This window comes from Plasmodium sp. gorilla clade G2, assembly GCF_900097015.1.
Source record: "Plasmodium sp. gorilla clade G2 genome assembly, chromosome: 11".
Classification (NCBI taxonomy): domain Eukaryota; phylum Apicomplexa; class Aconoidasida; order Haemosporida; family Plasmodiidae; genus Plasmodium; species Plasmodium adleri (nom. inval.).
The window spans coordinates 1,217,312-1,234,560 of record NC_041703.1 but is presented as its reverse complement, the minus strand read 5'-3'; the positions used below and the strand labels follow the sequence as shown (position 1 = coordinate 1,234,560).

Below are 17,249 nucleotides of genomic sequence, written 5' to 3'. Positions count from 1 at the left end.
TAATATATATATATTTAAATATTTATAATACTTCATACATGTAAATTCTTTTCAATTTTTAAAATATATTTAAAATTTTTGTCTGACGTATTTATTTTTTTTTTTTATACTTTCATATGTTATATATATAAAAAAACATATTTTATAAATTTATGAAAAACTAAATATTCTATATTTTAATTTTTTTTATTACATCCATGATACAATATATATATATATGTATAACTCAAAATATTAATTTAAAAAATAATAAAAAAAAAACAAATAATTTAATAAAATATATAAAAATTTCATAAAATTAATTTAAAATATTTAATGTTCATGAAGAAGCTATATTAGACACGTAAAAACTTTTACAGAAAAAGTAAATAACAAATTTTTACATAATTCATAATATTGACAAACCAAAAAAAAAAAAAAAAAAAAAAAAAAAAAGAAAATGAATATTATATATATATTAATATATAAATTTAACAAATGAATATATAATATAAACTAGAAATATATTTATTAATAAAAAGGATAATTTTAATTAAAAATTGTGCATTAACATAATTTATAACATAAAATGTATAGACAACTTAAAAAAATAAATAAATACATATATATATATATATATATATATATATATATATTATATAAGACATAAAAAAATACAAATATTTCTTTATTTTATATTATTTAAAATTTTTACTTTATCTTTGAAAACTCCTTTATTACTTTATTCAAATAATAAAATTTTACATCTTCTTCGCTGTTTACTTTACTTATTTCTAAATGATTACAATATTTAATAATTGTAAAAATTTTAGAATAATATAAATATGCTGAGGTGGACGGAACTATCATTGTGTGTACTCCTATAAAAATATAAAATATATAAACATTAATATAAATATAAATATAAATAAATATAAAACATAAATATATATATATATATATATATATATATATATATATAATAGGTTCAAAAAACATTTCTGATATAATACTTTGTGGGAGACATAATTTATAATTTATAATTTATATTCTCCACATATATAAAACAATAATTTAAGAATTTTATATATGTTGAACATTTATTTAAAACATAATATTTTTTAACCTATAAAGGGTAAAGGGGATTTCTCTGACTCAGAAAATGAGTATACGATTAAATCTTTATTTTTAATTCGTTCCTTAAAAGATTGTTGTAAATAATTTAATGTAGAATCGTAATCATTCAACTGATAAACATAGGGTGATAGAAATGGTTTTAATAAGTAAGCACTTGATGATAAAGGAGAACCAAAATGTGGTGTAGCATAAAAAAAAATACATTTTGTTTTATTTAAAATATGATCACTTTTTAAGAGAATATATTGTGTTAATAATCCTCCCATAGAATGAGCAACAAATATTATATCATTTCTTTTTCCAATATTCATATTTTTTAATTTTTTTAATAAGAAACTAGATATCTCATCAAAATTCATCCTATCTGTATAAAAGTATTTTTCTTTATGTGTATTATATTCAACCATATTATTATTTTCATCTTTTTTTGTATTAAAAAATGTATTTACAACGTTCATATAATAATTATACATATTATCTGTAACTTTTTCTTTTTCTACATCAGCATTCGTAATAGAATTCTTGTTTAATGATATATCATCTTGATTCTTTATATATTCTACTTCTTTATTTTTGCTTCTTCTAACATTATGCTTAGTATAAAATTTTGTGGTATTTTTATTATCATTTTTATAGTATACCTTTGTGTAAAAATTACCATCTGGATATAATGGGGAATGATAATTAAAAACATAAATATTTGAATTTCTTTTATTTGGATATAATAAATAAAAAGGCCATATAAGATATGATAATTCATCACTATACATATCTAAATCATGTTTCAATTTTTTATTTTGTAAAAATAAGGATTTGAATAAATTTTTATTAATTACTTTTGTCTCAGCATACACTGGTAAAATATTTTGGTTATGTTTATAATTTAACATTAACATATTTATTAAATGGTTATTAAAAATAAAATGAAAGTTATTTTTTATTTTCATTAATCGTCTTATGCCTTTTCTATAATCGTCATATATAATAACATTATCTTTTTCTTCTAACTTTTCCATGCTATTAAATTTAACATTGACAGTGTTACTATTATTCGACAACTCTTTATTATTTTCTTTAAGAACATTATTTTTTTCGTTTGTAAAAAATTTATTATTTAAATTTGTCATTTCAAGAAAATTCCACTTATTAGTATTAAATATATTATTCATATTATTATTGTTATTAAAATTGTTATTGTTGTCACTATTATTATTATTATTATTGTTATTATTGTTATTATTGTTATGGTTACTATTATTTTCATTGTTGTTATCAATATTATTGTTATTATTGTTGTGTACATTCTTTTCATTAGTATTATATTTCAAATGATCAAAATCTTTCTTTTTAAATCTTTCTAAATTTTTATTTTTATAATAAAAAAAATGATCAGAACCATTATGATACAAATTAGAAAAACGCCACGTACGAAGTGCATTACCTCTTAACCCATGTACAAATATCAAATCCAGTTCTTTTCTTTTTTTTCTTTTTTTGTTCATTATTTTCCTTTTTTTCATTTCTTTCTTATTTATTTTTTTATTTAATTTTTCATTAGTATTATTTTTTAAATTATTCTGACTAGTCATATTATAATTATCAACTAGTTTTTTATCACTTCCCTGCAATCCTATATGATTCATCTGCTCCAATGTATTGTTGTTTATAGATATATTCTTTTTATTTTTTATTTTTAAGAGTTTATTCCTATATATATTATATTTCTTAGAATAACTATAGATAGGTAAGAAACGATCATTCAGTTGATAAAATTGTTGATTATATTTACTAATCATATATATATTTTCATCTAATAATATTTTATTTTTTATTTTTCTTCTTATATTTTTAAAATATTTATGGTAATTATTATTATAATAATTATTATAATAGTTATTAGCATATATATATTTCAATATATTATTTATATTCATGATACTTTGATTATATGGTGTATTATGATATTTTATTTCTTTATAACAAATTTCTTCTTTTATCATTTTATCTACCTTTTCTAAAAATCTCTCACATTTATGATATTGTTTTTTATCATGTTCATTTGCAGAAGTGACTATTTTATTTTGCTTCTTTGTTCTTTTTACCTCTTTTATATTTAAAGTACTCAATAGTAATTTTTTATTTTTTTCTTTTTCCCATTTTTTTTCTTGTTTTTTCCTTTGTTTTATTATATTCATATAATATGTATAGTGTGATTTAATATTGGTTAAGGCACGTATACTATCAAATAATAAGGAGCTTGGAAGTAATTCATTTTTTATATTTACTAATGAATTTAAATTCATGTTATCATTAAAAAAAAAGAATTCTGCACTAAAAAAATAAGTAAAATTAAATGATATTCTTAAAATATTTTGAATAATATTTTTATACATAGAATATAATAATGAAAAGGAATCAAAACATATATCTTTTGATGTCAAACAATTTGCATATATTCTTAATATAATATTTAATTCATTATATATATTAGGATTTAATCTTTTACGAATTCCTTGTGCTTTTTTAGTAACTTCTAAATTAAAATAATCTTCTTCCGTTTTATTATTTGATGATACATTTAAAGAAGAAATATTTAATGTTGTAATACCATTCATTTTATTATTAGATGTTGTTATTATATTTTCATTATCATATGTTTTTATAATATTATCATTTGTATTTATATCATTAGACAATAAATCATTTTGTGTGTCTTTTTGTTTTTTATTTATTTCTTTTGAATCCTTTTCCTTATTATTTTTAGATTCATATTTTTCGGATTCGTTATTTGTTATTATATATCTTTGATCATAATGAAAAAATTTATTTTTATATTTATTATTTGAATACATATTAATTAGAAATAATAAATCTAGATTTAAAGAATTTAATCTATTTATAAACATATTTCTTAATATAATATGTAATCCTGTATTAACATACACAGACGAATTTTTTGTAAGTTTTAATAGTTCATTTAATTTTTTTAACAAATGTTCCACATTTAAAATATTCTTTGGATTTTTTAATTTATTGTCTATATTAATAATATTAAACAGAATATTTTCATCATTTTCAGAAGTATTCTTTTCATTTTTATTTTTTTTCTTATTTTCATTATCTAAAACTACATTACTATCTTTAGTACTACTTACATATTTTAATTTATATTTTTTTTCAATATGATTAATAATTTCATTTAAACAACTTTCAATAATATTATATCCCTTATTATTATATTGAACTTGTTCATTTAATGTAATATAATCTAAGGATTGATAAATAAGTTCGCATAACATAATTTTATTTTTACAGTTTTGTTTCTTTATGTTTAAATTTTTTAATAAAATATTTTTAGATACCTTATTACCCCCCTCTATAGAATTATCATTATCATCATTATTATTATTATTATTATTATTATTTGTGTTGTGGTTAATATTATCGTTTAGATTATCGTTTGTTTTATTTTCTTTTTTCTTTTTTGAAAAAGGAATGAACCAGAACATCAGCATCCATCGTGTTCCAACAGAAGCTGCTGATAGAAAGCTATTTATTAATGTTATATTGCTTTTACTATTTTTATTATCTACTTTTTTAACATTGCTTATGAAGATATCTTCATTTGTTTTATCAACATTATTTAATTTAAACAATAAATTTAATGTAAATAGAACATAACTTTTTAAAGTTTCATTTATAATATCTGATTTATATTTATAAGTATTTTCATAAAATTTTTTTCTTAAAATTTTAAAATTGTTATAACTGGTTAAAAAATTAATATTTGATAAATCATTAAATTGGAAATAAATAGGAAAATTATTTTCTAAATATTTAGAATTGATAAAATAATTTCTTTTTAAAAAGAAGATACATTTTTTATCATTTACATAATTATATTGATAAAACATATTTCTATTATTATTATTATTATAATGAATATTATAATTATTATTATTATTTAGAATATTATAATATTCTAAATCTTCATCTTTCCAGTTATATATTCCATATCTATTTAAATTAAAAAATTGATTTTTTTTTAAATTTTCATAATTTTTATATATTATATTAAATTCATTCAATGGTTTATATTCATAATGATGTATTAAGTCCTGATCAAATATTTTAACTTTTCTTGTAGTATTATAAATATATATATAATAATATAATAATAAAGTATAAAAATAAAAATTGAAATTAAAATTGTTTTCGATATGTTTCTGTTGTATGTCTTTCTTCATATTCATAACAAAATTTAATTTCATTAAAAAAAAAAACATAAAAGTATCATCTAATATTTTACTTTGTCTATTATCTATAGATATATATCTTAATAAAAAACAACTTATCTTTAATATTTTCATATTTCTTTCATTAATAAGTAAATTTAATTTTTCTAATTTTCTTTTATAATTCTCTTCTTCATTCTCATTATTGTCATTATTTTCATCATGTAAAAATATATTATAGTTATTATATAAAATATCTTTTTGTTCTTTTATAAAATGCTTATCTAATGTATCAGTATTACATTTCAAAAATTCTTGTCCAAGTATTAATAATAAGCCATATACATCATTACTACTTAAAAGATTAAAACTGTTTTTGCTTTTAACAACTTCATAAAGAAAATTTAAAGAAAAATCACTTAAAAATTCTCTATCTCTATATGTATTTATTATATCATTAATTAACAGTTCAAATTTATGTAAATATTTTTCTTGGTTTAATAAATGAATGAACACATTTTTTTTCTTATAATAACTTATAAAAATAGGATTTCTCTTTTTTCTCTTATTAGAATCGCCATTCTTATTAACCTCGTTATATTCAATTCTTAGTAATAAGGGTAATGTATTATATGTTTTATCACGTTTTATTACATTCAAATTTTCATCATTATATGAATTTTTTAAATTAAATTTAGATAATAAATTAAGAGAAATAATACTTATTTTCTCAAGGAACCTATCATACATTTTTTTTTTTTTTTTTTTTAAATCATGAAAATGGAAATGAATTCGTAATTTTATATTGCTATATTCATTAGAATTTTCATGTTACTATTCAATTGATTTTACATTTGCATATTCTTTTTGAATATTCTACTGAATTTTATTTTGAACTTTCTATAGAATTTTCTTTTGATTTTTCACTTTTTTTTTTTTTTTTTAACATTTTATTAATCCATATTTACTCTTAAAATTATATATGGACAATAATAAATAAATATATAAACATAAAAATATACATATATATATACATATACATGTATGAAAATATTATCTACACGCACACATTAATATATTTAAATAAAAGCATAAACATATATTATATATATATATATTATTATGCATACATCGGACTTACAAATAATATACAATAAATATACCATATATATAGTACTTCATATTTAATATAAAAGAATAGTATAATATTATATTATATGATAAATATATTTAATGTACTTTTTTTTTTTTTTTTACAAAACAATTACGAAATATATTATGTACACAAAAATTTTTTTAGATTACGAATTTTCATACTTATTCAAATATATAAGTGAACAAATAATATAAACAAAAAAAAAAAAAAAAAAAAAAACCAAAAAGTATTTATATAATAAACACAACAATTAAAGTTAATTATATTATCTGAATGAACTTCAATAATTATATATATATATATATATATATAAATAAATGTTACAAAAAAGGAAACAACAAAAAAAAAAAAATTAAAATAATAAAAATACACAATAAAAGTAATAAATTATTATAATCCAACATATGAAATATATACAAATAACAAAGTACTGTTTAAAATGATACAAAATATTAATATTAAGGGTAATATTTTATTTTTAAGTACGTATAAAAATATTAAAATAATTATAAAAAAATATAATGTATAATATATATACATTATATATATATAATTTTAAAGAAATAATTTGCTGTATTATCTTCCTTGAAATATAAAAGATGCACAACTGAATGTTGTCATTTTCTAAAATTAAAATAAAAAAAATATATACTATATATATATACAATATTTAATATTTAATATACACTTTTTTCTTATATTTAAATAATTATTTTATATTTATCACCATAATTTTATTGTTAAAACAATGTTATATAAAAAAAGGAAAATTTTGTTAACAAAAGAAAAAAAATAATTAAAATTGACATAATAAAAATTTTAAAAAAAAAAAAAAAAAAAATTGTCATCTTTATTATACGACATTAATAATACTATTATAAACATACCTAAAAACATATTTTCCTATATAATATATTTTATTTATTTATATATTTTCAAAAAAAAATTCATTTTGAGAAAAAATCTTCTATATTGTAAACGTGAAAGGGGAAACATTATGTGTTTCATTCAATGTTCAACTGTTGGTGAATAATTAAAAAAAAATATATATGTAAATACTTCTGATTATATTATATATTATACGAATATAAAAAGAAATGTATAATAAATACAAATGGAATGGTGAAATTTCTTTTCCTTTTTTTTTTCTAACAATAAAAAAAATAAAGATGAATATCACATCGAGATATATATAATATAAAAATAAAATTAAGAATTAATAATATATATATATATATATATATATATATATATATATAATATGAATAAATATATGCTTATTTATATATATAACAAAAAAGGATATACATTTTGAAACTTATTTTTATTAATAAGTATAAATTTGTTATGTACTAATTTTAAATTATATTAGAAATTATTTCATTCCAACTTCTTTAAGGTTCATTGATTCATATGTATATAAATATATTCATTCTTTTATATTTCTCTTAATTTTATTTTATTTTATCCTAAAAAATTATCATATATATAAATATATATGTAGTTTATTATACATTAATATTTTTAAAAATTCATTCACATAGATATAAAATATATGTATATATTTATCATTTTAATTAATGTGTAAAATTTTTTTTCTGTATTTCTTTGCTCAATGATATTAATATATCTATATAATTAAAATTTTTGTTCTCCTAGAAAAATATATATTTATATGTTTATAAAAATGTTTTATAATTAAATATATATAAGAACAAAAAAAGAAATATTTTTTTTTTTCCAATTGAAGATATATATATATATATATTTTTACAAAATTGTTTGGAATTATGAGGAAATTTTAATCTTATTCATAAATATATCATAATATATTAACTCATAAAAATAATAATTGAAAAATGACATCTATAAAAAATGTTACAGGTGTTAGGCACAATGTTTTTCGTTTAAATGCTCATAAAAGTAAATATAGAAAAGAAAAAGGAAAAATAATAAAATTTTATACCTTACATTTATGTGATCACTTTTATATTATAAGAAAAATTAGATATATTACCAGAAAAATAAATATATATATCATTATTTTTAATTATTTGATAGAAATTATTTATAATCGTCTGAGACGATTTAATTGGCCCCCAGAAGATTGTTCCACTATACACCCTGTAAGAGAAAAATAAGTGACATTTAAAAATATAAATAAAGAATTATTACATTGTTATGTATATATATATATATTTATATTTATGTATTCATTTAAATTTTTACAGATTGAACCGTATGGCAAACAATTTTTCGTTTTTAATGCCTTCAAAAGAGATACCAAGTTTGATAACGAAATGTCTACCTCAGTTACCCCATTAGTAATAGAAATAATATTTTTCCTTCTTTCATTCCTTTTCTTTTCTTCCCTTTTTTATTCATAACTATATATAATGATTATTATTTAATTTTATTTTTTAGTTGAATTCTAATAATGAGAAAATTGCCTCTGAAACTGTTTTATGTGTTTGTGATTTTGCTAAGAGACCCTTAATGTTTTTAAACTATTTGGATTTCAAAATATTAGTAAAATAAAATAATAATAAAATAATATTGTATAAAAATAATTATAATATATATAATTTTGAAATTTCATTTAGTATAAAAAAAAATTAAAATTTTTTTCTCTTTTTTTTTTTGTGCAGCAACAAAATATAGATAAAATTAAGGAAGGATTTCGAAAACTTGATGAAAACACAGAGAAGGTTTTTTTTTTTTTTTTAAATTATATATATAAATATATAGATACATATGTTTGGCCATGGTTTTGTTATAAATATAAATATATATATATATATATATATATATATTTATTTATTTATTTATTTTTTTTTTTTTAATAGGATAATTATTTGGATACAAAATTTGGCTTAATGTTAAAGTACAATATAAATAAGACTTACGGTATGCAAAGAGTTAAGAAAGGTGAACATAACTCTTGGGGTATGAAAAAAGGTGTATTTAGAAGTCGAAAAACATAATATGTTTTATAAATATATTCTTATTCATTTTTTATGTATTTATTTTTATTAATTCAATTAACAACAACAACAAAAAAAAAAAAAAAAAAAAAAAAAACTACAAAAAAATTAAAATAACAATGTTTAAATAAATATTTATTTTTAGTAAAAGTATATATAATATATAATATTTTAGAAGAAAAATATATATATATATATATATATGTAAATATATAAATATATTTTCATTTATGCAAATAGAGTAGATACACATTCATTCATATATATGCTGGTTATAAAGAAAATTATCATTTGCCTTTTCTAGATAATATGTCAATCTATTCAAATTAATATAATGGTAATATCCAATGATATTGTTCAATTTCATCTTGTTTTCATATACCTCGTTATTTAATGAATTGTCATTAATACATAAATAGTTACTTCCATCACATATAAAAAGATATGTATATGGAATATTTTCCGAGTTAATACTCATATTTTCCAATTTATATTTAGGAGCTTTCTTATTTATCTTCAAACTGAATTTATGTATTAATTTATTAATTAATGAAAGAGGAAATAGACTGAAACTCCATTGACAATTATTAGATATAAAGTAATTTAACAATATTATGGTTAATTTAATTTCAAAAAAAGAATATTCATTTGACAGTAATACGTTAAGTATCACTTTTAAATTGTTTTTTTTTAAATATATTAAATCGTGTTCTAAATATATAATACTAAACCTGCTATCATAAATAATACCATTTTGGTTTTTTTCGTTTTTTTCATTTTTTTCATTTTTTTCGTTTTCATCTTTATTATTATTTTTTTTTTCATCTTTATTATTATTTTTATTTTCATCTTTATTATTATTTTTGTTTTCTTTTATTTGATTTTCGTCTTCTCCTTTTTCATCATCTCCTTTGCGCTCATTTTTCTCCTCCATCTCATCATTTGATTTTTCATTTTTTACATTACAGGCTATTATCTGCTTATTAATATATATATTTTCGTTAATAAATTTTTTTTCAATATTTATTAAATCATTCAGTTCAAGTGAATTTAAAAATTTTGGATTATTAATATTACTCAATATGTAATTAATGGTTTGAATTTCCTTATAATAATTGCTCATATCTGGTATATTCGAAGTAACCATTTTATTTAATGAGCTTGTTTCAACATCACTGTAATATTTATTGCACAATATATTTTTGTCTTTTTCTTTATCATCAGATAAATTATTATTACTACAATTACTATTACTTTCATAATTTAAGGTATTTTCCTCCAATGTTTCATTTAATGTACAACTATTTGTATTATCAATCTTCTTAATACTCATATTTGATAATAGAACGGTTCCTTTTGTTTCAATAGAACAAAATTCATTTGTTATATCTTCATTTTCATTTATATTTTCCACATATATATTTTTTTTTTTTTTTTTTTTCAATTTATGTTTTTTGCTTGTTATGTTGGATACTGAAGAATTATTTATATTATTTAGATTATCTATAACTGTTTTGTTTTTTTTGTTAGATTTTTTTCTTAACTCTTTTTTTTTTTTTATATGTTCCCCATTTTTTGATTCACTTCTAATCTTTGTATCTTTCCCAAGTTTGCTTTGGCTATTACTTTTTTTTCCTTTTATAATCTCTGAATTTGTATCGTCAACTTTTTTTATTTTATTTTTGTTTCGTTCAATAATTTTCTTACTATGTGATAATAATGATTTATTCCTACTTCCAATTTTTCCTATTTTTGAATTCTCACTTTTTGAAGGCTTATTAAAACTATTTGTAACATATTCAATTTTTTGTTTTGTTTTATTATTTACCCTTGTGATAACATTCTTTTTTTTTGTTTTCCCTTTATTTGTTCGTTTTATTTTATTTGTACTATTCAACATTTTTGTAGAAGAATTTTCCTCATTGTGATTTTCTTTATAAAGGACATTTAATGATTCTTCCGTTATTTTTATTTCATCTCCATTGTTTTTATATCCATCATAATTAGCCTTTACATTATTGTAAATAATGCAATTTTCTTCGTCCTTTTCTTTTTTTAGAATATCATTTTGTTTATGATTATCCATTTTGTCGTATATATTAATATAATTTTCCTCATTTTCTTTTTCATTTTTTTCCTTTTTTGAAACCTTACGTTTAATAACTTTTTCCCTTTTTTTAACTACATATGTATTTTCATCCTTTTCATTATTATCTTTTTCACTTTTACATATGGTATTCTTTAAATATGTTAAATTATTTGATTTGTCATCTTCCTTATGATCATCCTTTGTATTACTTTTTATATATATTTTTTCTTCTTCCAAGTTCAATTTGTTTATACCTTCCTCTTCTACTATATCATTTTTATTATTTTTATGAATTAAATGATTATTATATGTATCATTATAAAATGTATATTGTTCAATAGAATTATACATGTTATTTTCATTGTTATGTACACATTCTATATCTTTTATAAAATTATATGTATCATTGGGATATTCATTTATTATATGATTTATATTTGTATCATGAATATGATTCACGCTTTCTCTTTTTGTTTGGTTTCTATCTTCTTCATTTATATCGTTTGTATTTTCTGTTTTAATTGTATTTATATTCTCCCCTACCATTTCATACATATCTACCATTTTATTTTCTTTTTCTAATTGCACCTTATATGGTTCAGTGCTTAGTAAATTATCTTCATTTAATAATACCTCAACATTATTTTTATCATTATAATTATTTTTTGTAACACGGTTAGATGACATATAGTCCTGCATTAATTCTTCATATGATTTCTTTTCTTCATTAGATGTATTTATTACCCACAACGGTTCATGTTCTTTCTCATATATTTCTTCTTGAGAATTTCCTATATTTTCTATATGAGCCTGTTCTCTAATGAATTCATTATTATTTTGTATTTTCATTTTTTTATCTTTCAAAGTATCTATATTTTCATTATTTAATATAACATCTGATATATTTTCTCCATACTCTTTAGATGTATCACAATTCTTTGAATCACCATAAGAATTGTTATTCTTGTTATATAAAACATTATTGACAGTATGTTTCATACTATTATCCTGGTCTACAATATATGGATTACTATTAGTTTCTTCATAAAATTGCATACTGGCGTTGTCATCTTCATTAAGATATGAATTATTATTATCCTCACATTTTTTATCATTTACTTTATTAATAGGTTTATTATTTTTTACATAGCATTCCTGGTAAACATCTAGACTTTTATGTTCTCCATAGGATTCTCTACTTACAAAATTTAAACTTTTTGTTCTCATATGTTTAATATTATCACAATGTTGAATATTATTATTATTATTATCATTAGGGTGTATGTTTAGTCCTTCCATATATAAATTTTTATTATCCATATTACTATACGATTCGAGCTTTCCATTATGTGTAGAAATTTTTCTTAGCCCTTCTTTATTTAGAACATTTATAATAGATCCAATGTTTTTATTAAGATATTCATTTTTTTTTATGTATACTACATTATGCTTATTCCTTTGATTTAAATCATAACCCAAGCATTGTAAGGGATTACAATTTATTAAACCTTCATTTAATATAGGATATCTATTATGTGCAAATCTTTTTATTTCTGGATGTGCTGAATGATGTTTCGATTGTACATTTATTGCTTTAATATATGAATTTTTATTATTACTATGTGTTAATAATTTACCATTTTGATGATTTAATGGAAACATATTTTTTAAATCTCTTTGATCATAACAATAATTATTATTATAATGACCACATTCATTATTATTATTATTATTATTATTACTATTGTTTTTGTTGTTACTGTTGATGTAAGTTTTTTTTGTGTAATTTTCCATGACATTTTCCTTTCCTCCCATACTTCTTAAACTGTGTAATCTTTTTTGAACCGATAAATTATTATCTGAAAATTCATTCATTTCAACATTATTAGCATTTATCAAAGGTTTTAACACCGTTCCATTATTATGATAATTACTATAATTCTTTTTTTGATTAATATTTAAATTTTCTTCTGTATACATATTTTTCTGTTGATTCTTAGAGTACCCATGAAAGGTACACGCTTTTTTTAAATGGTAATTTTTTAACATGCTGTTTTCATGTATGCCATTATGAATACTCGCATATATATCTTCATTATTTTTAACAAGGAAAATATTATTTTTATCATCATAATTATGCTCCATATAATTATTTTTCACCATATTTTTTAGTGGATATGATCTATTAATATTCATAGATTCATAATGATAATCATTTAGCTTGGGTGAATTAAATCCAAGGGAATTATCATTAATATTATTGTTATTTAAATATTTAGTTTCTTTTATTCCATTTGTTAATGGTACATCAAATGAATGCTCATCAGTATTCTTATTCGTATATGAAACACTTGTATTGCGTTGCGTATTAATTACATTGGTTAATTCATTTATACTTTTATTTCTCACACCATCTATTGGTATTATTTTTTTGAGAGGTGGAGGAATATAAGAATTATTATATTCAACCAAATAATTATTGTTCACATTAGTAATATTACGACCGTTTTCGTTTTCTATCTCATATTCTTCATAATTTCTATTATTTAATGTAATCGTATTTCTATGTGGAAGATGATTCGTATTTTTTAGATATGAATTTATATGAGAATTATTAAAGGAATATTTATTTTCTGTATGTTTGAGATTTATGCTTGTACAAGGTTCCTTAATATTATTATTATTATTATTATGTGGAATCATATTATATGGATTCGAATTATATAATTTATTATTATATAGCTTGTTATTATATAAATTAGTTCCATATCTATCTTTATTATTAATATTTCTCTTATTTGATATATCATTTATATCGTACATACTTTTATATGTCTTTTGTAATTCGTTGGTATAACTTTTTGATATATTATTCATTTTGAATTTGTTATTTGTACTATTTGAATTTTGTATTTCCTCATTAGCACGTAGAAATAAATTGTAAATAGGGTTAATTAAATATTTGTTTATGATACCACCTTCGTCATCATCTTGTGTATTTCCCTGTATATTTGGTTCCTTAGAGTTATCCTTTTCATCATTTTTCATCACATTGTGTTTTCTATATAGATTTGTAGTATATGAATCATTATTATTAATATTGAAATTATTATTATTATTATTATTTTTACTATTGTCATTATCTTTATAATTAGGTTTTGCTTCATGTGCCGAATGATTTCTTTTACTTTTTGTTATATGATCATTATATTTATTTTTTCGTTGTTCATTAGAATAGACATTATTTAATATATCATATTTATTAGAACTATATTTAATTTTTTCATCTCTGTTCTTATTAAATATATTCTCATTAGATAAAAGCCGTTTGGAACTATTATGATTAATATCTTCATTTTCTTTTTTGTTTAGAATGGTATTTTTTTTTTTTAATTTTTTTTGTTTGTGTTTCTCATTTAACCCTTCTTCGTGTTCATTATTTATAATAAAATTATCATTAATTTTATTATTTAAATGTTTTATATGTGTATCATCATCAAAATAAATACCGTTATTGTTATACATCAATTTTAATATGATATCTTTTTCATTTATAGCATTTTTATGATTCTTCTTATCTAATGGTAAGTTAGGTTCACTAATATGAATATGTTCATCTGTGTTCATATTTATATTATTAGGTCCTAATTTTTTTACATCTTCAAATATTTCATGACCATTTGATTCCCCTTGTTCATCATAATTGTTTTGTTTTTTTTCATTTAAATTTTCATTATTAATATTTATTTTTGTATTTTCTTTATTTGCATACATCACATAATTATGTATATTATTTACATTATTTTTAATATTATGTGTTGTTTTATTAATAATATCAAATTTATTTTTTTTTACATTACCTAACTTATTTATGTTAGAGCTTTTATCTACATCATATATATCATTATTATAATTAAAATTATAATTCTTTTTATCTGTAGACATAATAGAACCTTCAGGTTTATTAGAATCTATAATATATTCATCATTTATTATATCTAATGATGTATATTTTATATTATAATTTTGTACATTAGTAGCCATAGGATAATTTTTATTAACTCTTTCTTCATTATCTATATTAATTTGATTGATTGTGTTGTTATCAGTTTTCATTTTTTCATTTTCATCCATTTTATCAAATACCAATATGTCATTTTTTTTATGAAAAGCATGCAATTTATCATCCTTCCATTCAGAAATTTTTATTTCATATTTTGTTTGTTTCTTTTGATTATTTATATTATTCTGATTATTCTGATTATTCTGATTATTTTGATTATTTTCATTATTTTCCAATTCATCATCTGTACCATAAAAAGATGTTTTATGTCCTATCGTATGAAAGGTACTAGCTGCCTTTTTAATTTTATAGTTTTTAAATTTTTGTAAAATATTAATTTTTTTAAAAAAACTTTCTCTCTTCTTTTTTATATTAGAATTATTCATTTGATATACATTATAATTTTCAACATATTCACTAGTAGCATCATTTGAAATGTTATGATAATCATATAGTATTTCATTATTATCTTTCATTTTATTATTTTCGTTGTTTAATTTTTTATTTTTTAATTTTTCCTTATTATATACATCCTCATTTTTTACATAACTCTTTTCCTCATTTATTTCATTCTGTTCATCTTCCTCGCCTTTCGATAATTGAATTGATAAATTTTTATTGCTAGATATTATGACACTATCACATGAATCATTTTTCTTTTTGTTTTTTTTAAAAAATAAGAAATACGAAATGGATTTCGATCTCATTTTATAAAATAAATAATATATATATATGTAAATATACAGATATATTTTTTATTTATCCTGAATTTCTCATGAAATTCACCAACGGATAAAATATATTCATAAAATATATATATATATCAAATTATTAATTATATAATGCCAAATAAATTAATAATTGTTAATACGGAAATAAAAAAAAAATAAATAAATTTATATACACATTTTTTAACATATTAAAAAGAAATTTCACACACTTATATATGATGGAATACACATATTAAATATAAAAATATTCTATTTTTATAAAAATAATTATTTTCTTCATTTTTATTATATATATATTTAGATTTAATCAATTGATAATAGACTGAAAAGGTTATAAATATATTTATATATATATATATATATGTATGTATTTTTATTATTATTTATTATTTTTTTTTTTTTACGAAAACTAATTTTTATATTTATTATAAGGAATTTTTTTTTTTTGAGAAATTATTTTTACATTATTATTTCCAAAAAAAAAAAAAAAAATTATATATATATATATGTATTATATATAATAATGATAAGAAATATGAAAAATATAAAAATATAAAAATATAAAAAAAATTATAAAAATATATTAACACTAATAAAATCGTCATATATATTGCTTTTTAAAATGTTATTATATTCTTAAATAAAAAAATATATATTTTTTTAGATTTTTTATGGATAATAAAAAAAAAAATAAAAAATAAAAAAATACAAATATATATTTTTATTTTTATAATTGTAGTACAAGAGGATATTTTTATTAAAAAATTATATAAATATTATATAACACATATAAAATATATATTTATATATTTTATGTGTATATAAATTTATTTTTTTAAATTTTAATTTAAAATATTCTTCAGATTATCAACTTA

At 18.2% G+C, this 17,249-nt stretch overlaps 3 protein-coding genes across 3 annotated transcripts; 1 reads left to right on the top strand and 2 right to left on the bottom strand.

Annotated features, from left to right (window-relative positions):
* Positions 1–690: 690 nt before the first annotated feature.
* Positions 691–6,101, bottom strand: PADL01_1132800 (alpha/beta hydrolase, putative; the record flags this gene model as incomplete). Its single annotated transcript, XM_028682801.1, has 2 exons — positions 691–860; positions 1,106–6,101. 2 exons carry the CDS (start codon positions 6,099–6,101, stop codon positions 691–693), a joined length of 5,166 nt encoding a protein of 1,721 aa, XP_028539043.1.
* A 2,265-nt stretch (positions 6,102–8,366) lies between these two features.
* On the top strand, positions 8,367–9,491 carry PADL01_1132700 (conserved Plasmodium protein, unknown function; the record flags this gene model as incomplete). The annotated part of the gene is made up of 6 exons (XM_028682800.1): positions 8,367–8,430; positions 8,569–8,633; positions 8,739–8,831; positions 8,932–9,036; positions 9,156–9,215; positions 9,354–9,491. The coding sequence occupies 6 exons, from the start codon at positions 8,367–8,369 to the stop codon at positions 9,489–9,491; spliced, it is 525 nt and encodes a 174-aa protein (XP_028539042.1).
* Positions 9,492–9,744: 253 nt separating this feature from the next.
* Positions 9,745–16,350, bottom strand: PADL01_1132600 (conserved Plasmodium protein, unknown function; the record flags this gene model as incomplete). Its single annotated transcript, XM_028682799.1, has 1 exon — positions 9,745–16,350. One exon carries the CDS (start codon positions 16,348–16,350, stop codon positions 9,745–9,747), a length of 6,606 nt encoding a protein of 2,201 aa, XP_028539041.1.
* Between the last annotated feature and the right edge of the window lie 899 nt (positions 16,351–17,249).